At 40.4% G+C, this 23,690-nt stretch overlaps 1 protein-coding gene across 1 annotated transcript in view; it reads right to left on the bottom strand.

Moving 5' to 3' along the window:
• The window catches only part of xpr1a (xenotropic and polytropic retrovirus receptor 1a), a 99,700-nt gene continuing 76,010 nt past the window's right edge, over positions 1-23,690 (bottom strand). Inside the window, exons 8-15 of the mRNA XM_038998932.1 lie at positions 23,439-23,626; positions 20,387-20,566; positions 17,356-17,524; positions 6,764-6,958; positions 940-1,106; positions 673-812; positions 362-583; positions 1-150 (exon numbers count right to left, since the gene is read on the bottom strand). Coding sequence (XP_038854860.1) covers positions 90-150; positions 362-583; positions 673-812; positions 940-1,106; positions 6,764-6,958; positions 17,356-17,524; positions 20,387-20,566; positions 23,439-23,626 — 1,322 coding nt within the window. The 3' untranslated portion in view covers positions 1-89. The remainder of the gene's footprint in view (positions 151-361; positions 584-672; positions 813-939; positions 1,107-6,763; positions 6,959-17,355; positions 17,525-20,386; positions 20,567-23,438; positions 23,627-23,690) is intronic.

Here is a 23,690-nt window from a genome sequence, read left to right as displayed (position 1 = left end):
TGTGTGTGGGTGTGGGTGTGGGTGTGGTGTGAGGCAGCTCTGTGATGGAGTGATAAGATCACTGGGGGCGTAGAGCTGGTGCCCTGGGCTCAGCTGAAGGCCTCATCATCCGTATCCTCTATCAACACCTTGGTGTCCTTCTTGGATGATCTGGACGCGAGAAGGAACACACACATGGATACTGTCAGACAAACACAAGGCCACCATATACAGACTCCTGGCAATGGCCATAACCCAGAGGGCCCTGAGGGTTTCCTGACCAATTGACCTGAGCGGGAAAAACTCAGGTCAAGTTTTCAGGAAAATCTCCTAGCCTTAGCCGTGTGTGTGTGTGTGTGAGAGAGAGAGAGGAGGTTCGTACTGAGAGGACATCAGAGGGCGTCGTAGAGACAGGCTGTAGCTGCGCTTCCAGCTCTTCTTGCCCTGGCGGTTCCTGACTCCGTCCTCCTGGTCCATCATCTGCTCCAGCAGTGTCTGGTCGTCAGCATTCAGCGGAGCCACTGAGATATCCCTCACGGCACGGAACTCACCACAGTTATTCAGGTGCTCGTTCTCCAGACGGAAGAAGTTCCAGACAAAACGCCTGTGTGTGGATTCAGAGTGAGGTATATAAGAGAGAGAGCGAGAGAGAAAGAAAGAGAGCATGAGAGAGAGACTGATGCTCCAACCCACCTGAACACCTCTAGAGGAGCCAGCACTGTGCCCACGATGTCTCCCACAGAGGGGATGTTGGTCATGGTGGTGAGGGAGATCTGGATGGTCCAGGCGAAACGCAGGATCACGTCCTCTATGATGGCACAGTAGTAGTATGCCTGGAAAATAGAACAGTCATCAGGTCAGAGGAAGTGTGTGTGTGTGTGTGTGTGTGTGTGTGTGTGTGTGTGTGTGTGTGTGTGTGTGTGTGTGTGTGTGTGTCATATATATGTATGTAATACTCACTTTCTGCGGGTAGACGATCTCCTCCCTGAGGAAGGTGTTCTCTCCTGCTCCACGGTCAAACAGGCCCCAGTCCATCTTCAGGTCCCAGATCAGAGTGTACAGGGAGCTGACGGCTGAGAACACGATCAGCAGGTAGAAGAACATGTCTGCATCAGAATGCTTTTGTTCTGTGAAGCACAAACAAGACATTTGTCCATCATTAGTCTGTATAACGGTAGTGTTTTGAACAATCGCTCTGCATACACAGTGTAAAAAAACATTAGGAACACCAGATCTTTCCATGACATAGACTGACCAGGTGAAAGCTATGATCCCTTATTGATATCACTTGTTAAATCCACTTCAATCGATGTGGATGCCAATCTGAGGGAGAATGGACTAGAAAAAATATTTAAGTTCCTGTGAACAGGGTATGGTAGAAGGTGCCAGACACACTGATTTGAGTGTGTCAAGAACTGCAACGCGGCTGTGTTTTTCACACTCAACAGTTTCCCATGTGTATCAAGAATGGTCCACCACCCAAAGGACATCCAGCCAACTTGACACAACTGTGGGAAGCATTGGAGTCAACATGGTCCAGCATCCCTGTGGAAAACTTGACACCTTGTAGAGTCCATGCACCAACAAATTGACGCTGTTTTGAGGGCAAATGGGTGCAACTCAATATTAGGAAGGTGTTCCTAATGTTTTGTACACTCAGTATATAACTTGATAATTAAGAAGAAAACATAGCTAAGTTGTCTGCTTGGAACTGCAGACTTGGACAGCAGCTTGTTCATAAATGTGTCTCTGGTCTTCACTATCCCCACTAGAGGGAGAACTTGTACCATAAATAGTACATTTCCTGAGACAGGTTACCATGGATGGAAAATACCATAATAATCCTTAGGAAACTATTCAGAGGCTCTTGAAACTATATGTTGTTGTGTCCTTCATTCTGGCAATTCACTACAAATAAAAATCTTTGCAAAAAAGATATATATATATACATTAAATGCTTATTAAATATACAAATGCATTTATATTTATTTAATGATTTATTATGTTCTAATTTCTTTTTGAACATTGACCTCATGCTAGTAACAAAGGTAACGGCGACCAGCTGTGCTGCAGTGTCATGTTAATTTCCCTGTGTCATAGCTATGTGTTTTGACTAGGCCACACTCCCATGCTGCTCCAGTGACACCCTGAAATGCCTGGGGGATTATTGATGACTGAGGTATTCTAGTCTGATCTGCCCAGGCTCTGGGCTGAACCCAGCGTTCACAGAGAGCTCTCTCCCGCTGTGACATAAACGAGAGTATGGCCTAACACTGTGTGACAGACTCACACACCGACACTAGCAACAGGACACCTAGGCCTGGGGAGACACATCACGCAATGTTACGTAACCACTCTTATCACAACTATTCACACCAGCCAGCTTTACCCAGGTGTAGATTTCTGACTGACTGAACTGAAAATGGCTATGGTAAATCCACTGGGTAAGTCTACTGTGCATCTTTGAATAGGCTGGTGTAGGTTACTGTTCCCATTAACTAAGGAATGTGACAAGTAATCAAGATTCACAAGAGCTGAGACCTTGGACCTTGGTCATAAAGTGACAGTGTGTGTGTGTCTGTATGTGCTTACTGACAAACTGGTTAGATTCACAGTCTGACCTGACCACACAGACAGCAGACAGGGACAGTGTCATCCGTCATGGTCAATGCCTCCCACTTACTGCCACCAGGGCGCCAGGAAATGAACAGGGGACATTTTTCACAGAGATTTACACTGGTCCCTCCAGCCCTGCTCTCACCCAGACAGTGGGCTCTGAATCAGACTACCTCATCCAGTAGCGTGTCCCCACATTACCCCAACATTCCCTGCTGAGATTCATCCTAAAAACGTCCATATCATGTGCCCCCCCCCCCCCGTAATGGAATTTTAATGTTTGTGCTTTTCTTATAACTAATTTCTGTGTTCTATTTATGTGCTGTTCAAAAAAAAACAATTTCTGTGTTCATGCAAGTGGCTGACTGAACAAATCCTCACTATCAGTAGCTGCAATTTGGCAGTACGCCCAGACCTTGTTTTGAGAACAAACTAAAGATATCTCAGTTTCAAGGTCTCAGCTTAGAGAGAAGAAGCCTCTTGAGGTGTTGGTCTGTCACATGTTATGAGGCAGTATTGGTCGGGCACATGAATGAAACAAAACGGTAATGATTCATTAATGATGTTAAATCATGCAAATATAACTTGTCTGCGTATACGACAACTGCTGGGACTGCCCAGGCAAAGCTCCTGATTGACATGTGTACTATAGTGCATTGAGTTGGTTGGACCCTCTCCAGCAAGCTGACAATAAACAATGATTAATTTAAGATTGACTTTGAGTGTCCCTGTGTAAGAATTTCCACGACACCCCTTTCAAAAAGTACTTCTGATGTGTACACAGTCGGCAATTGGGATTGCAAACATATAAATTACAAATTCATTGAAGTTGGTAGAACAAACCTGTGTCAAAAAATGTGTAAATGGAAGACTTACGCAAATACAAATTCAAGGCCGTCTAATATAGTTAACAACACATCAATCCAGAAATATGAAGGAAAACTGGAGCATCTTCACAACACCAAACTACTGCATCAACAAACAGTTACAAATAGATGTGAAATCAAAACGCTATAAAGATGAGCATATAAGATACCACTCCTCCATCACTAAGCCTTCTGGTTGGTCTCCAGGGCTCGGTAGAACTGATGTCCATCTGATGTCCTCAGAGGCTCTAGTGTGGGTGGCTAGTCATTCATCTGGAGCTCAATAGAGGGTAACTAGCTTCTGTCACGCTCACTAAATGCTTATGTCTAGCCACCACCTAAGCGGTTAAAAGCCATTTGAGATTGGGACGTTGCAGTGACAGACACACTTCATAAGGCCAGAGGGCCAGGGCAGACCTCCCACTGAAGGGTGTTAATAAGCACACGGGAACAGCAATCATCTGTCTTTGGGTTGTTATCTGCCACGGTGCCGCCTGCCTGGGCTGCCTTGTACTGCTGTTCAGGTGATAAAGAATCTATTACCTGCCTGCCTCATCACTATCTCCACCCCCTCTCCTCACAGAGCCTATCCAATCAGACACGGACTCCTAGCAAGACAAATAAAGGTTATTGAGTCAGGGAAGGTGACATGTTGATTTCACATGGCTGATTGGTAGTGAGTCTGTGTAGAGTGATATTACTACCTGTGTGGTTGGAGTATCATTTACATCATTTACATCATTTACTTAATATGACGCTGATCATAATAGGCAGTATGTCCCAGAGACAGTAGGCAGAGTTCAGTGGGTATCATGACCCCGACAGGGGGAGTGTGAGAACAATTTGACTTAAATCGAAGTCTTTCATATACAGTGGTTCAGGCATCTACCGCTGTGTGTACGTAGACAATGTGTGTGTCTATGTGAGTGATAAAATCCTATTCAGTCAGCCAGCCTGGCCCTGGGTCTCATTTCCATTCCAGCAGCATCCGCCAGAGATGTGTTTCGCCGCAGGCAAGTTATTGCAGCTTACTCTCCTCCAGCTAGTCCATCCTCTTCCCCCTGCCTCCATCCCTCTCTCCTCTCAATCTCTCATATCAGATTTTTCGCTGATCCTTCACACTAGTTCTACTTTTTCTTGTATCTTCATTATTGCTCGACTCTCACTTCCTCAAAAGGTCTATTATTCCTCTTTGTCTGTCTCAGTCTCACCTAGACCATGTAATCTACCCGTCCATTGTCCCTCCCACACTCTATCAGTCAGTGAGTGTCCTTCCACCAGAATTATGCTACTCGTTCCAGCTAACCTTGCAGTATTACTCTCCCCACGGCCTGGGCAGTTCATGAAAGCATTCCTAAGGGCTTACATTTGCATGACTGCTCAGCTCTCCTGCATCTAAAACAGCATTTAGTGAAGCTACTACTGTACAAGAGCAGATCCCATATTGATCCTGAATAAAGTATTTGGCCTTACTGTCAGGCTTAATATCCTGTAGTGCTAGGGACTATAAATTCTAAAGTCTAAATCAGGAAATCCCCCATTTCTACATACCCTTGAACATCAAGTGGGACAGCATAAACACCATTGTTCTTTGATATATTTATAGATTATTATTACTTTACTGATCTGTTCACAGGACTGCCAAATACTTCTCTGCACAAATGCAGTCTTTTATCTGTATTAATTTACATGAATCCAACTCCTTTACTATATTGTAATACCTAAATAGTAGGAGGGTACATTTTACCCTCTGCATCGATTCACCTTATACATTTATTGCAACGTGAGTAGAGAACAATTCTCTGTGGTAGTGATATAATACTGGGATCAATGAGGTCACAAAGCAACAACAGAAAACTACTTTGTGGATGTACAATGGAGGTGACATATCTATACACAACCTGGTAGCCCTGCCAGCATTTCCTATGCTGATTTACTACCACTGTGCACGGCATGAACATGATTCAATACTGGCCGATGATCATTATGCGTTCTGTTCTGCTGGTGAAACAGATGCTGTGTAATTTGGGTGCTCCGGTCCAGGCCTAACTCTATGTATCCCATTTACTGTGTCACAGCAGAACTGTCAAACTCAGGGGCCGAGATGCACCACACCTCCACATCTGGCTAGACTTCAGGCGGTAGGCCTATACAGCAGACATAACAACATACAGTCGAGCAACAATAAAGAGCACTGGACTGAACAATTTAATGACCATGGAGAACATGCTTCAAATATCTATGGCCACCCTGTGCATTCACTTTCTGTAAATTAGAGATTTAGTAGCCATGCCAACGCAGTTGAAAGACAGCGGGTTAACTGGGCATTGTAGTCTGGATATTCCCTCCATCCCTTCTCATTTAACGACCCGGACTCTACCTCTTCATTCAAAAAGAGGGGGATGAAAGAGGTCTTCACACAGCATATGAAATGAAGAGTGCCCATTAGTCCAGGGTCCACAGGGCTGAAGACTAGAGGAACGGACGGAGTGACTGGAGGAGGAAAAGCCCTTAATGGTCTCGTTTCCTAACAACCTAAAACCTCCTCTCTGCCTCCAAACCCACAGCCAAACCAAGAGTCAGGTTACAGAAGAAACACAAATATTGATTTGAATTTATATTGAAAAATGAAGAAAAAATCATGCTGTGAAGTAACATTTACCATTTTCAAAGGTTGAGCTGAGATTTAAAAGCTGGCATTTGCACAAATATAATATATTGACCGTTGATGAACAAGTATATAAATAATGAAATGGCAAAAACCACTTAGCAAACTGCTTTGAGATTATCGACTTGGACAAAGATCTATGCAGCCAAGATGAGATAGCAGAAAGGCTGAATGTTGAAGGGATGTCTTTGTACACTTCCTTTTTTGTGACAACGTTTCTGAATCAGAATAATCAGCAGCTAATTGTGGAGCTGGAGAATAGTGTCTTGAATTCTAATGACAAGCTTTAACTTCCTTGATACTAAATGTTATCCTCCCTCTCTCGCGACTGAAATGTTGAGCTTTGTATTTTCCCATTTCTATTATAATGAGGCATCGACTAACAGAAAATAAATCCAGGGTTGACATCTTTATTCCAGTGACAAACCATTTGCACTCAAGGTCATCTCTGATTTATGTTTCTTCATACAGCTTGTGATGGTCTGAGCCTCAGCATTCAGCCTGACATTCCCCTCCCATCACAGCAAAACCCCTGTCTGTAGTCCACAGTGCAATAACACATCTGCTAATACTCCACTTCCAATGATCCTCCCCTGACTGTCCAACTGGCTCAGAGAGTTGGTTGTCTCCTTACCTTTGTGGGTGCTGTAGAGTGCGGCGAAGGTGACCACAAAGAAAGTGGTGGAGTATTTGCCAGCGTTGACCAGGTGAGGGAAAGCTCGCTTGGTGTCTCGGTACCGACGGAGGCACTGCACGAAACGGAACCAAGCGGGCAGACACTGGATGATGGCACGGAGACCGTAGGAGTAACTATGGCATATGTAATCACCTGGTCGGAACGGGGGAGAAAATTATCAACAACATAAACATTCAAACATTTATCAACCACATCCATATTTACATTGTGTTTATGGTTCTGGTATCAACCACATCCATATTTACATTGTGTATATGGTTCTAGTATCAACCACATCTATATTTACATTGTGTATATGGTTCTGGTAACAACCACATCCATATTTATATTGTGTTTATGGTTCTGGTATCAAACCACATCCATATTTACATTGTGTTTATGGTTCTGGTATCAACCACATCTATATTTACATTGTGTATATGGTTCTGGTAACAACCACATCCATATTTATATTGTGTATATGGTTCTGGTAACAACCACATCCATATTTACATTGTGTTTATGGTTCTGGTATCAACCACATCCATATTTACATTGTGTTTATGGTTCTGGTATCAAACCACATCTATATTTACATTGTGTTTATGGTTCTGGTATCAAACCACATCTATATTTACATTGTGTATATGGTTCTGGTATCAAACCACATCTATATTTACATTGTGTTTATGGTTCTGGTATCAAACCACATCTATATTTACATTGTGTATATGGTTCTGGTATCAAACCACATCTATATTTACATTGTGTTTATGGTTCTGGTATCAAACCACATCTATATTTACATTGTGTTTATGGTTCTGGTATCAAACCACATCCATATTTATATTGTGTTTATGGTTCTGGTAACAACCACATCCATATTTATATTGTGTTTATGGTTCTGGTATCAACCACATCCATATTTACATTGTGTTTATGGTTCTGGTATCAACCACATCCATATTTACATTGTGTTTATGGTTCTGGTATCAACCACATCCATATTTACATTGTGTTTATGGTTCTGGTATCAACCATATTTATATTGTGTATATGGTTCTGGTAACAACCACATCCATATTTACATTGTGTTTATGGTTCTGGTATCAACCACATCCATATTTATATTGTGTTTATGGTTCTGGTAACAACCACATCCATATTTATATTGTGTTTATGGTTCTGGTATCAACCACATCCATATTTACATTGTGTATATGGTTCTGGTATCAAACCACATCCATATTTACATTGTGTTTATGGTTCTGGTATCAACCACATCCATATTTACATTGTGTTTATGGTTCTGGTATCAACCACATCCATATTTACATTGTGTTTATGGTTCTGGTATCATCCATATTTACATTGTGTTTATGGTTCTGGTATCAACCACATCTATATTTACATTGTGTTTATGGTTCTGGTATCATCCATATTTACATTGTGTTTATGGTTCTGGTAACAACCACATCCATATTTACATTGTGTTTATGGTTCTGGTATCAACCACATCCATATTTACATTGTGTATATGGTTCTGGTATCAACCACATCCATATTTATATTGTGTTTATGGTTCTGGTATCAACCACATCCATATTTACATTGTGTATATGGTTCTGGTATCAAACCACATCCATATTTACATTGTGTTTATGGTTCTGGTATCAACCACATCCATATTTACATTGTGTTTATGGTTCTGGTATCAACCACATCCATATTTACATTGTGTTTATGGTTCTGGTATCATCCATATTTACATTGTGTTTATGGTTCTGGTATCAAACCACATCCATATTTACATTGTGTATATGGTTCTGGTATCAAACCACATCTATATTTACATTGTGTTTATGGTTCTGGTATCAAACCACATCTATATTTACATTGTGTATATGGTTCTGGTATCAAACCACATCTATATTTACATTGTGTTTATGGTTCTGGTATCAAACCACATCCATATTTATATTGTGTTTATGGTTCTGGTATCAAACCACATCTATATTTACATTGTGTTTATGGTTCTGGTAACAACCACATCCATATTTATATTGTGTTTATGGTTCTGGTATCAACCACATCCATATTTACATTGTGTTTATGGTTCTGGTATCAACCACATCCATATTTACATTGTGTTTATGGTTCTGGTATCAACCACATCCATATTTACATTGTGTTTATGGTTCTGGTATCAAACCACATCCATATTTACATTGTGTTTATGGTTCTGGTATCAACCATATTTATATTGTGTATATGGTTCTGGTAACAACCACATCCATATTTACATTGTGTTTATGGTTCTGGTATCAACCACATCCATATTTATATTGTGTTTATGGTTCTGGTAACAACCACATCCATATTTATATTGTGTTTATGGTTCTGGTATCAACCACATCCATATTTACATTGTGTATATGGTTCTGGTATCAAACCACATCCATATTTACATTGTGTTTATGGTTCTGGTATCAACCACATCCATATTTACATTGTGTTTATGGTTCTGGTAACAACCACATCCATATTTACATTGTGTTTATGGTTCTGGTATCAACCACATCCATATTTACATTGTGTTTATGGTTCTGGTATCAACCACATCCATATTTACATTGTGTTTATGGTTCTGGTATCATCCATATTTACATTGTGTATATGGTTCTGGTAACAACCACATCCATATTTACATTGTGTTTATGGTTCTGGTATCAACCACATCCATATTTACATTGTGTATATGGTTCTGGTATCAACCACATCCATATTTATATTGTGTTTATGGTTCTGGTATCAACCACATCCATATTTACATTGTGTATATGGTTCTGGTATCAACCACATCCATATTTATATTGTGTTTATGGTTCTGGTATCAACCACATCCATATTTACATTGTGTTTATGGTTCTGGTATCAACCACATCTATATTTACATTGTGTTTATGGTTCTGGTATCAAACCACATCTATATTTACATTGTGTTTATGGTTCTGGTAACAACCACATCTATATTTACATTGTGTTTATGGTTCTGGTATCAAACCACATCTATATTTACATTGTGTATATGGTTCTGGTATCAACCACATCCATATTTATATTGTGTTTATGGTTCTGGTATCAACCACATCCATATTTACATTGTGTATATGGTTCTGGTATCAACCACATCCATATTTATATTGTGTTTATGGTTCTGGTATCAACCACATCCATATTTACATTGTGTTTATGGTTCTGGTATCAACCACATCTATATTTACATTGTGTATATGGTTCTGGTATCAACCACATCCATATTTATATTGTGTTTATGGTTCTGGTATCAACCACATCCATATTTACATTGTGTTTATGGTTCTGGTATCAACCACATCCATATTTACATTGTGTTTATGGTTCTGGTATCATCCATATTTATATTGTGTATATGGTTCTGGTAACAACCACATCCATATTTACATTGTGTATATGGTTCTGGTATCAAACCACATCCATATTTATATTGTGTTTATGGTTCTGGTAACAACCACATCCATATTTACATTGTGTTTATGGTTCTGGTATCAAACCACATCTATATTTATATTGTGTTTATGGTTCTGGTATCATCCATATTTATATTGTGTATATGGTTCTGGTAACAACCACATCCATATTTATATTGTGTTTATGGTTCTGGTATCAACCACATCCATATTTACATTGTGTTTATGGTTCTGGTATCAAACCACATCTATATTTACATTGTGTTTATGGTTCTGGTATCAAACCACATCTATATTTATATTGTGTTTATGGTTCTGGTATCAAACCACATCTATATTTACATTGTGTTTATGGTTCTGGTATCAAACCACATCTATATTTATATTGTGTTTATGGTTCTGGTATCAAACCACATCTATATTTACATTGTGTTTATGGTTCTGGTATCAAACCACATCTATATTTACATTGTGTTTATGGTTCTGGTATCAAACCACATCTATATTTACATTGTGTTTATGGTTCTGGTATCAAACCACATCCATATTTATATTGTGTTTATGGTTCTGGTATCAACCACATCCATATTTATATCGTGTATATGGTTCTGGTATCAACCACATCCATATTTATATTGTGTATATGGTTCTGGTAACAACCACATCCATATTTACATTGTGTTTATGGTTCTGGTATCAACCACATCCATATTTATATTGTGTTTATGGTTCTGGTATCAACCACATCCATATTTATATTGTGTATATGGTTCTGGTATCAAACCACATCCATATTTACATTGTGTTTATGGTTCTGGTAACAACCACATCCATATTTACATTGTGTTTATGGTTCTGGTATCAAACCACATCCATATTTACATTGTGTATATGGTTCTGGTATCAAACCACATCCATATTTACATTGTGTTTATGGTTCTGGTAACAACCACATCCATATTTACATTGTGTTTATGGTTCTGGTAACAACCACATCCATATTTACATTGTGTTTATGGTTCTGGTATCAAACCACATCTATATTTACATTGTGTTTATGGTTCTGGTATCAACCACATCCATATTTACATTGTGTTTATGGTTCTGGTATCAACCACATCCATATTTATATTGTGTATATGGTTCTGGTAACAACCACATCCATATTTACATTGTGTTTATGGTTCTGGTATCAACCACATCCATATTTACATTGTGTTTATGGTTCTGGTATCAACCACATCTATATTTACATTGTGTTTATGGTTCTGGTATCAAACCACATCCATATTTACATTGTGTATATGGTTCTGGTATCAAACCACATCCATATTTACATTGTGTATATGGTTCTGGTATCAAACCACATCTATATTTACATTGTGTTTATGGTTCTGGTAACAACCACATCCATATTTACATTGTGTATATGGTTCTGTTATCAAACCACATCTATATTTACATTGTGTATATGGTTCTGGTATCAAACCACATCTATATTTACATTGTGTTTATGGTTCTGGTATCAAACCACATCCATATTTACATTGTGTATATGGTTCTGGTATCAAACCACATCTATATTTACATTGTGTTTATGGTTCTGGTATCAAACCACATCCATATTTACATTGTGTATATGGTTCTGGTATCAAACCACATCTATATTTACATTGTGTTTATGGTTCTGGTAACAACCACATCCATATTTACATTGTGTTTATGGTTCTGGTATCAAACCACATCCATATTTATATTGTGTTTATGGTTCTGGTATCAAACCACATCTATATTTACATTGTGTTTATGGTTCTGGTAACAACCACATCCATATTTATATTGTGTTTATGGTTCTGGTATCAACCACATCCATATTTACATTGTGTTTATGGTTCTGGTATCAACCACATCCATATTTACATTGTGTTTATGGTTCTGGTATCAACCACATCCATATTTACATTGTGTTTATGGTTCTGGTATCAAACCACATCCATATTTACATTGTGTTTATGGTTCTGGTATCAACCATATTTATATTGTGTATATGGTTCTGGTAACAACCACATCCATATTTACATTGTGTTTATGGTTCTGGTATCAACCACATCCATATTTATATTGTGTTTATGGTTCTGGTAACAACCACATCCATATTTACATTGTGTTTATGGTTCTGGTATCAACCACATCCATATTTACATTGTGTTTATGGTTCTGGTATCATCCATATTTACATTGTGTTTATGGTTCTGGTATCAAACCACATCCATATTTACATTGTGTATATGGTTCTGGTATCAAACCACATCTATATTTACATTGTGTTTATGGTTCTGGTATCAAACCACATCTATATTTACATTGTGTATATGGTTCTGGTATCAAACCACATCTATATTTACATTGTGTTTATGGTTCTGGTATCAAACCACATCCATATTTATATTGTGTTTATGGTTCTGGTATCAAACCACATCTATATTTACATTGTGTTTATGGTTCTGGTAACAACCACATCCATATTTATATTGTGTTTATGGTTCTGGTATCAACCAATCCATCATTTACATTGTGTTTATGGTTCTGGTAACAACCACATCCATATTTACATTGTGTTATGGTTCTGGTATCAAACCACATCCATATTTATATTGTGTTTATGGTTCTGGTATCAAACCACATCTATATTTACATTGTGTTTATGGTTCTGGTAACAAACCACATCCATATTTACATTGTGTTTATGGTTCTGGTAACAACCACATCCATATTTACATTGTGTTTATGGTTCTGGTATCAAACCACATCTATATTTACATTGTGTTTATGGTTCTGGTATCAACCACATCCATATTTACATTGTGTTTATGGTTCTGGTATCAACCACATCCATATTTATATTGTGTATATGGTTCTGGTAACAACCACATCCATATTTACATTGTGTTTATTGGTTCTGGTATCAACCACATCCATATTTACATTGTGTTTATGGTTCTGGTATCAACCACATCTATTATTTACATTGTGTTTATGGTTCTGGTATCAAACCACATCCATATTTACATTGTGTATATGGTTCTGGTATCAAACCACATCCATATTTACATTGTGTATATGGTTCTGGTATCAAACCACATCTATATTTACATTGTGTTTATGGTTCTGGTAACAACCACATCCATATTTTACATTGTGTATATGGTTTCTGTTATCAAACCACATCTATATTTACATTGTGTATATGGTTCTGGTATCAAACCACATCTATATTTACATTGTGTTTATGGTTCTGGTATCAAACCACATCCCATATTTACATTGTGTATATGGTTCTGGTATCAAACCACATCTATATTTACATTGTGTTTATGGTTTCTGGTATCAAACCACATCCATATTTACATTGTGTATATGGTTCTGGTATCAAACCACATCTATATTTACATTGTGTTTATGGTTCTGGTAACAACCACATCCATATTTACATTGTGTATATGGTTCTGGTATCAACCACATCTATATTTATATTGTGTATATGGTTCTGGTATCAAACCACATCTATATTTACATTGTGTTTATGGTTCTGGTATCAAACCACATCCATATTTACATTGTGTTTATGGTTCTGGTATCAAACCACATCTATATTTACATTGTGTATATGGTTCTGGTATCAAACCACATCTATATTTACATTGTGTTTATGGTTCTGGTAACAACCACATCCATATTTACATTGTGTTTATGGTTCTGGTATCAACCACATCCATATTTACATTGTGTTTATGGTTCTGGTAACAACCACATCCATATTTATATTGTGTTTATGGTTCTGGTATCAACCACATCCATATTTACATTGTGTTTATGGTTCTGGTATCAACCACATCCATATTTACATTGTGTTTATGGTTCTGGTAACAACCACATCCATATTTATATTGTGTTTATGGTTCTGGTATCAACCACATCCATATTTACATTGTGTTTATGGTTCTGGTATCAAACCACATCCATATTTACATTGTGTTTATGGTTCTGGTATCAACCACATCCATATTTATATTGTGTTTATGGTTCTGGTATCAAACCACATCCATATTTACATTGTGTTTATGGTTCTGGTATCAAACCACATCTATATTTACATTGTGTTTATGGTTCTGGTAACAACCCACATCCATATTTACATTGTGTTTATGGTTCTGGTATCATCCATATTTACATTGTGTATATGGTTCTGGTAACAACCACATCCATATTTACATTGTGTTTATGGTTCTGGTATCAAACCACATCTATATTTACATTGTGTTTATGGTTCTGGTAACAACCACATCCATATTTACATTGTGTTTATGGTTCTGGTATCATCCATATTTACATTGTGTATATGGTTCTGGTAACAACCACATCCATATTTACATTGTGTTTATGGTTCTGGTATCATCCATATTTACATTGTGTTTATGGTTCTGGTAACAACCACATCCATATTTACATTGTGTTTATGGTTCTGGTATCATCCATATTTACATTGTGTATATGGTTCTGGTAACAACCACATCCATATTTACATTGTGTTTATGGTTCTGGTATTATCCATATTTACATTGTGTTTATGGTTCTGGTAACAAACCACATCCATATTTACATTGTGTTTATGGTTCTGGTATCAAACCACATCCATATTTACATTGTGTTTATGGTTCTGGTATCAACCACATCTATATTTACATTGTGTTTATGGTTCTGGTAACAACCACATCCATATTTACATTGTGTTTATGGTTCTGGTAACAACCACATCCATATTTACATTGTGTTTATGGTTCTGGTATCAACCACATCTATATTTACATTGTGTTTATGGTTCTGGTAACAACCACATCCATATTTACATTGTGTTTATGGTTCTGGTATCATCCATATTTACATTGTGTATATGGTTCTGGTAACAACCACATCCATATTTACATTGTGTTTATGGTTCTGGTATCAACCACATCCATATTTACATTGTGTTTATGGTTCTGGTATCAACCACATCTATATTTACATTGTGTTTATGGTTCTGGTATCATCCACATCTATATTTACATTGTGTTTATGGTTCTGGTATCAACCACATCCATATTTACATTGTGTTTATGGTTCTGGTATCATCCATATTTACATTGTGTTTATGGTTCTGGTAACAACCACATCCATATTTACATTGTGTTTATGGTTCTGGTAACAACCACATCCATATTTACATTGTGTTTATGGTTCTGGTATCAACCAAATCCATATTTACATTGTGTTTATGGTTCTGGTATCAAACCACATCCATATTTACATTGTGTATATGGTTCTGGTATCAAACCACATCCATATTTACATTGTGTTTATGGTTCTGGTATCAAACCACATCCATATTTACATTGTGTTTATGGTTCTGGTATCAACCACATCCATATTTACATTGTGTTTATGGTTCTGGTATCAAACCACATCCATATTTACATTGTGTATATGGTTCTGGTATCAAACCACATCCATATTTACATTGTGTTTATGGTTCTGGTATCAAACCACATCTATATTTACATTGTGTTTATGGTTCTGGTATCAACCATTCTTACAGCTAGAACTGTTGTACTGTTCTGTTGGAATGGGAGGATGCCAGGATGGACATTAATGGACTCACACAGGTTGCTCCCGTGTGGCTCTGTTGGTAGAGCGTGGCTCTTACAACACCAGGCTTGTGGGTTCTATTCCCATGTGGGACGAGTATGAACAAAAATGTATGCAGTTGCTCTGGATAAGAGCGTCTGCTAAATGACAACTTAAAAACAAATATATATATATATATGTCTGTAGTCCCAGACTCATTGTCATTCTGCACTATGCTGCTCTCTCTCCATCCCTCCCACACACAGAGCAGTAACAGCCCTCTCTGAGTGGACAGCTAATCAGCATGAAAGTCACATTGCTGGACCTTTTTTCGTTCATGACTTCATTTTGATATCTGAAAATTCTAATGACCCCAACCAAAAAAAGATGTAATTAACAGACAATGTTAACTTATTTTAATTGGGGATATGGCAGTCAATTGCAAAACATTCTAACAGTATTTTTAATTGTCTTCTCAACTTACGATCACATACTTTTAATTTGGGGCTAAGACAGTCAATTACAAATAAGTCTGACATAATGTCTCGTCTCACCACCATGGACGAGATGGGTGTGCTTGATGCATGTCGCGTCTGAACTTCTCAAAGTCAGGGGACGTGGTCATCTCTGCTGTCACATCCAACCTGGATCAATATCTGGTTTTAATGTAGACGAGAGCACTGCTGAATCCAGATTCACACAGATATGAGCTGGCGAAGGGTACCATGAGTTTTAATGCTCTGAGGGAGACGGCAGGGTATTCCCTTTCTGTCAGGAACCAAATCCTCTCCGTAATGACCCGTGAATGCTTTGTATTTTTTCAGAATTTTGGAAATTCTCCCGCCACCCCATTTTCATACAGGCATCACTAGTTTGGTAACCGCTGCCCTAGACACTCGTCTTGACGAGAGGGAGAGGTTGTCGGGGGAGGTTCTCTTCTGCACTGTTCAACCAATCCAGTAAATGTGGAGGAGGAGTTAAGATGGAGTGTCGCCTGAAAACCGGAACATCCAGTTGTTGGGGACTCGGCAGAGGCTAGCTGGACCCAAACGTTTCCAATCAATTACCTGGCTGCTGATTTGTCAGGCTGCAGACTACTGAGGAGAACCATTAATGACTAATTTCACAGACAGACAGAACAGACAGACCCCACTGAACATGGACAACAGTGTCTATTGACCGGAGTCAGATCGAGCTAAACCATTTAGACTCAGTACATATCTCCCAAACAAAACAACACTGTTATAAATGAGTTCAAATAGAGCTGATGAACCAGCATAATATATAGGTAACATACATTCAGCTATTACCTCATCCCAGTCCTGTACTTAGACCATAACTAGTACCTACCTAAAGGGAGCCAGTGCTCTAACTCACCGTTGAACATGGGCAGGAGGCCTTTGCGGTCGGTCCATTTGAGCTCAAAGCTGTAGAAGCAGATGAGATACTCCAGGTCCATCAGTACAATCACCAGAGAGTTGAGCTGGTCGGCCAGCCAGAAGTCTGCAAACTCCACGCGGTGGAACGGCGCTGTGAACACACGGAACTGGGGAGACAGACAGATTTATTAGTCTCATACAAGACACAGGATTAAATACATATGCTAACACTGAAAGGGTTAGCATAGTCTAAGGTTAAGAAAACATTGACAGCTCTTCTGTCTAAAGTATACCTCTGCATACTAATACTACTAGAACTCCCATGCTTGCCTCACATGAAGGCAAAACAGACTGTACAAATTAACAAAAGAGAAGGGACACAAACGCAGACACCTCGGCTCCATCCGTGTACACAAGACTTCAACATGGAGGAAGCTCATTGTCATGCAGCTAATGAGGCTGTCATGTACAGGGTATTAGAGCAGTGGAAGGGGAGAGGGCAGAGCAAAATGAGCTGGAACGTGTTGAGGGCATGAGCCCTGAAGCAACCAGCAGTCCTTGCATCTCCCTACAGTAAATGAACTGGTGGATACGTATGGAAAAGCCTAACGAGGCTCTAGTTGGAGTGTGTCAATCTCATTCAACAGGGCTGTTGCCACACCAGCAATAGTATCGCTGACACACACAGTATCCAACCTGACACACCACACATGCCCTAAACATGACAGTCTGGGATCAGCACCGGGTCAGCTGAAGAGCAGTGCCTCTGTAGCGGTTTGATTTAATGTAGTCTAACAAGATTGGGTTAACTAGTGTTTTAGGTATGGTTTTTGTTGAGACTGGATTATGTTATCTGGGGTCTGTGAATGAGACTGTGGCTGAATGGGAATGATCCTCTCTCCCTCTTGCCTCCAGGTCAAGCCTGACATTTCACCAGCCCACCTCTCTGTATGCTCTGCAGCCTCACTATGCAGCCTCACTATGCAGCCTCACTATGCAGCCTCACCCAGTCCCCAGATTGTCTCAGCTGCAGTATTGATTCAACCTGTTATATACCAAAGCATTCTGAAAGTATTAAGACCACTTCCCTTTTCCCACATTTTGTTACGTTATTCTAAAATGGATTAAATACAAAAAAATCCTCACAAATCTACATACAATACCCTATAATGGCAAAGTGATAACAGGTTTTTAGAATTTCTTGCAAACGTATTAAATACCTTATTTATATAAGTATTCAGACCCTTTGTTAGGAGACTCGAAATTGAGCTCAGGTGCATCCTGTTTCCATTTATCATCCTTGAGATGTTTCTACAACTTGATTGGAGCCCACCTGTGGTAAATTCAATTGATTGGATATGATTTGTAAAAGGCAACTGTTTATATAAGATCCCACAGTCTGCAGCATTCAAGGTCCCCAAGAACACAGTGGCCTACATCATTCTTAAATGGAAGATGTTTGGAACCACCAAGACTCTTCCTAGAGCAGACCACCCGGCCAAACTGAGCAATCGGGGCAGAAGGGCCTTGGTCAGGGAGGAGACCAAAAACCCGATAGTCACTCTGACAGAGCTCCAGAGTTTATCTGTGGAGATGGGAGAACCTTCCAGAAGGACAACAATCTCTGCAGCACTCCAAAAATCAGGCCTTTAGAGTGGCCAGACGGAAGCCACTTCTCAGTAAAAAGGCACATGATAGCTCTCAGACCATGAGAAACATGATTTTCTGGTCTGATGAAACCAAGATTGAACTCTTTGGCTTGAATGCCAAGCGTCACGTCTGGAGGAAACCTGGCACCATCCCTACGGTGAAGCATGGTGGTGGCAGCATCATGCTGTGGGGATGTTTTTCAGAGGCAGGGACTGCGAGACTAGTCAGGATCGAGGCAAAGATGAACGGAGCAAAGTACAGAGAGATCCTTGAGGAAAACCTGCTCCAGAGTGCCAGGACCTCAGCCTGGGGTGAAGGTTCACCTTCCAACAGGACAACAACCCTAGCACACAGCCATGACAAAGCAAGAGTGGCTTTGGGACAAGTCTCTGAATGTCCTTGAGTGGCCCAGCCAGAGCCCGGACTTGAACCCGATCGAACATCATTGGAGAGACCTGAAAATAGCTGTGCAGCGATGCTCCCCATCCAACCTGACAGCTTGAGAGGATCAGCAGAGAAGAATGGAAGAAACTCCCCAAATACAGGTGTGCCAAGCTTGTAGCGTCATAAAGGTAAAGTAAAGTGTCTGAATATTTCAGTGTATTATTTTTTATACATTTGTAAAAATGTCTATAAACCTGTTTTTGCTTTGTCATTATGGGTATTGTGTGTAGATTGATGAGGCAAAAAAACGATTTAATCCATTTGATAAAAGGCTGTAACGTAACAAAATGTGGAAAAAGTCAAGGGGTCGCAATACTTTCCGAATACACTGTATGTATGCTAATTAAGGATTTCTACCTGTCAATCTATGTCCTTATTGATCTCCACAACATCCCAATCATACAAAGACATCCAGAGGATAAAAATTATTTTAAATGTATTCATTGCGTAAACTAACACACCAGACAATCTGTCTTGATTTGTTCCTTGATTTTGGTTAGCGCCTGTGTTCAGTGTGGGCGTGTGCATCTCTAGAATGGTGCACAGGCCCAAGTGGGGCCCAATCAGAGCTGGAGAGGGATGGGGATGCTTGGGAGATGGGGAAGATTGGAGGAGCAGCATACTGATGGATCCATCCCTGTAATGATTGCACAGTCACAGTCGCCACATCCCCAGGGACACGCCTGTATCCTATTATCCCTCACCCCACTGGCCTCTGTCTCGCACACACACTGAATCCTCCTACCCCCCATCACCCAAGCCAGTAAACATCAGACAAAGAAAAGATAAGCCGAATACATGGAACACAATATAGAATGTGAGATAGGTATCAAATACATTGTTGTACACACACAAACACCAGTTGAGTCAGGTTTCATTGTACTGATGTAATATCATCATTATAATGCAGTAGTTCCAGTGGAGAAGGTTCTCACCAGCAGTTTGAGCAGCCAGAAGCGGGACTTGTAGTAGCCAGTCTTGAAGGGGTTGATGAGGAAGAGGAGCATGAAGCCGTAGAGGATGAGAGGGTTCACCTGCATGGGCAGCATGGTGTACTCAGAGTACAGACAGGACAGGATGCTCATACACCACAGCACGCCCAGGAAACCAGCAATCTACAGAAGACACAAAGGCATTAAACTATCACATTTTCTGTAAATTTCCTTTATAAAGCAGTATACACATTGTCCTTGGAAATATGATCAGAAAAAAACCCTAGTGTATGTCTTCAGATTAGTATTGATAGTATTGATAGTATCTATCAGCATATCGATTGTGCTACCAGGGCTGGTAAAACCCTGGATCATTGATATTCTAACGTCCGCGACGCATATAAGGCCCTCCCCCGCCCTCCTTTCGGAAAAGCTGACCACGACTCCATTTTGTTGCTTCCAGCCTACAAACAGAAACTAAAACAAGAAGCTCCCGCGCTCAGGTCTGTTCAACGCTGGTCTGACCAATCTGATTGCACGCTTCAAGACTGCTTCGATCACGTGGATTGGGATATGTTCCGCATTGCGTCCAACAACAACATTGACGAATACGCTGATTCGGTGAGCGAGTTCATTAGAAAGTGCATCGGAGACGTTATACCCACAGCAACGATTAAAACATTCCCAAACCAGAAACCGTGGATTGATGGCAGCATTCGCGCGAAACTGAAATACGAACCACTGCTTTTAACCAGGGCAAGGTGACCGGAAACAAACAGTGTAGCTATTGCCAGTATAGAGCCAAAGTAGAGTCGCAATTCAACAGCTCAGAGGTTTGTGGCAGGGTCTACAGTCAATCACGGATTACAAAAAGAAAGCAAGCCCCGTCGCGGACCAGGATGTCTTGCTCCCAGACAGACTAAATAACTTTTTTGCTCGCTTTGAGGACAATACAGTGCCACTGACACGGCCCGCTACCAAAACCTGCGGGCTCTCCTTCACTGCAGCCGAGGTGAGTAAAACATTTAAAAGTGTTAACCCTCGCAAGGCTGCAGGCCCAGACGGCATTCCCAGCCGTGTCCTCAGAGCATGCGCAGACCAGCTGGCTGGTGTGTTTACGGACATATTCAATCAATCCTTATCACAGTCTGCTGTTCCCACATGCTTCAAGAGGGCCACCATTGTTCCTGTTCCCAAGAAAGCTAAGGTAACTGAGCTAAACGACTACCGCCCCGTAGCACTCACTTCCGTCATCATGAAGTGCTTTGAGAGACTAGTCAAGGACCATATCACCTCCACCCTACCTGACACCCTAGACCCACTCCAATTTGCTTACCGACCCAATAGGTCCACAGACGACGCAATCGCAACCACACTGCACACTGCCCTAACCCATCTGGACAAGAGGAATACCTATGTGAGAATGCTGTTCATCGACTACAGCTCAGCATTTAACACCATAGTACCCTCCAAACTCGTCATCAAGCTCGAGACCCTGGGTGTCGACCCCGCCCTGTGCAACTGGGTACTGGACATCCTGACGGGCCGCCCCCAGGTGGTGAGGGTAGGTAACAACATCTCCACCCCTCTGATCCTCAACACTGGGGCCCCACAAGGGTGCGTTCTCAGCCCTCTCCTGTACTCCCTGTTCACCCACGACTGCGTGGCCATGCACACCTCCAACTCAATCATCAAGTTTGCGGACGACACAACAGTAGTAGGCTTGATTACCAACAACGACGAGACGGCCTACAGGGAGGAGGTGAGGGCCCTCGGAGTGTGGTGTCAGGAAAATAACCTCACACTCAACGTCAACAAAACAAAGGAGATGATTGTGGACTTCAGGAAACAGCAGAGGGAGCACCCCCCTATCCACATCGACGGGACAGTAGTGGAGAGGGTAGTAAGTTTTAAGTTCCTCGGCGTACCCATCACGGACAAACTGAATTGGTCCACCCACACAGACGGCGTTGTGAAGAAGGCGCAGCAGCGCCTCTTCAACCTCAGGAGGCTGAAGAAATTTGGCTTGTCACCAAAAACACTCACAAACTTCTACAGATGCACAATCGAGAGCATCCTGTCGGGCTGTATCACCGCCTGGTACGGCAACTGCTCCGCCCATAACCGTAAGGCTCTCCAGAGGGTAGTGAGGTCTGCACAACGCATCACCGGGGGCAAACTACCTGCCCTCCAGGACACCTACACCACCCGATGTCACAGGAAGGCCATAAAGATCATCAAGGACAACAACCACCCGAGCCACTGCCTGTTCACCCCGCTATCATCCAGAAGGCGAGGTCAGTACAGGTGCATCAAAGCAGGGACCGAGAGACTGAAAAACAGCTTCTATCTCAAGGCCATCAGACTGTTAAACAGCCACCACTAACATTTAGTGGCTGCTGCCAACATACTGACTCAACTCCAGCCACTTTAATAATGGGAATTGATGGAAATGTATGTAAAAATGTATCACTAGCCACTTTAAACAATGCCACTTAATATAATGTTTACATACCCTACATTACTCATCTCATATGTATATGTATATACTGTACTCTATATCATCTACTGCATCTTGCCATCTTTATGTAATACATGTATCACTAGCCACTTTAAACTATGCCACTTTATGTTTATATACCCTACATTACTCATCTTATATGTATATACTGTTCTCTATACCATCTACTGCATCTTGCCTATGCCGTTCTGTACCATCACTCATTCATATATCTTTATGTACATATTCTTTATCCCTTTACACTTGTGTGTATAAGGTAGTAGTTGTGGAATTGTTAGGTTAGATTACTCGTTGGTTATTACTGCATTGTCGGAACTAGAAGCACAAGCATTTCGCTACACTCGCATTAACATCTGCTAACCATGTGTATGTGACAAAATAAAATTGATTTGATTTGACCGTTTTTTATTTCCATTATTCAGCGCATTCTCGCTCTGGTGGTCACACAAGATGATTTCTTCTCTCCATTATTTTCACTACTGTCTGACTGGATTCTGTCTCATTGTCCTTGTGCATCCCCTGGTTCTCCCTTACCTCAAACAGGTGCTGGTGGGAGAGGTTGCTGCGAGGGTTCAACTCGAAGATGAGCACGTGGTTGACCCCCGCCTGGCGCCAGCCGTAGGTGTTAATGCCCAACAGGAAGAGGAATTCAATCAGCAGGAAGCCACCGCGGTAGATACGCACCAGAGGCCACACGTTCTCATACCGGATGAGTACAGCACCTGAAAAAGAATAATAGCAATTCGATCATGTCATTCTCCTTCAAATATCTGAAGCTACAATACA

Source organism: Salvelinus namaycush, chromosome 8 (genome assembly GCF_016432855.1).
Source record: "Salvelinus namaycush isolate Seneca chromosome 8, SaNama_1.0, whole genome shotgun sequence".
Classification (NCBI taxonomy): Eukaryota; Metazoa; Chordata; class Actinopteri; order Salmoniformes; family Salmonidae; genus Salvelinus; species Salvelinus namaycush.
The sequence above is the reverse complement of the archived record's forward strand: the minus strand, read 5'-3'. Positions and strand labels throughout refer to the sequence as shown.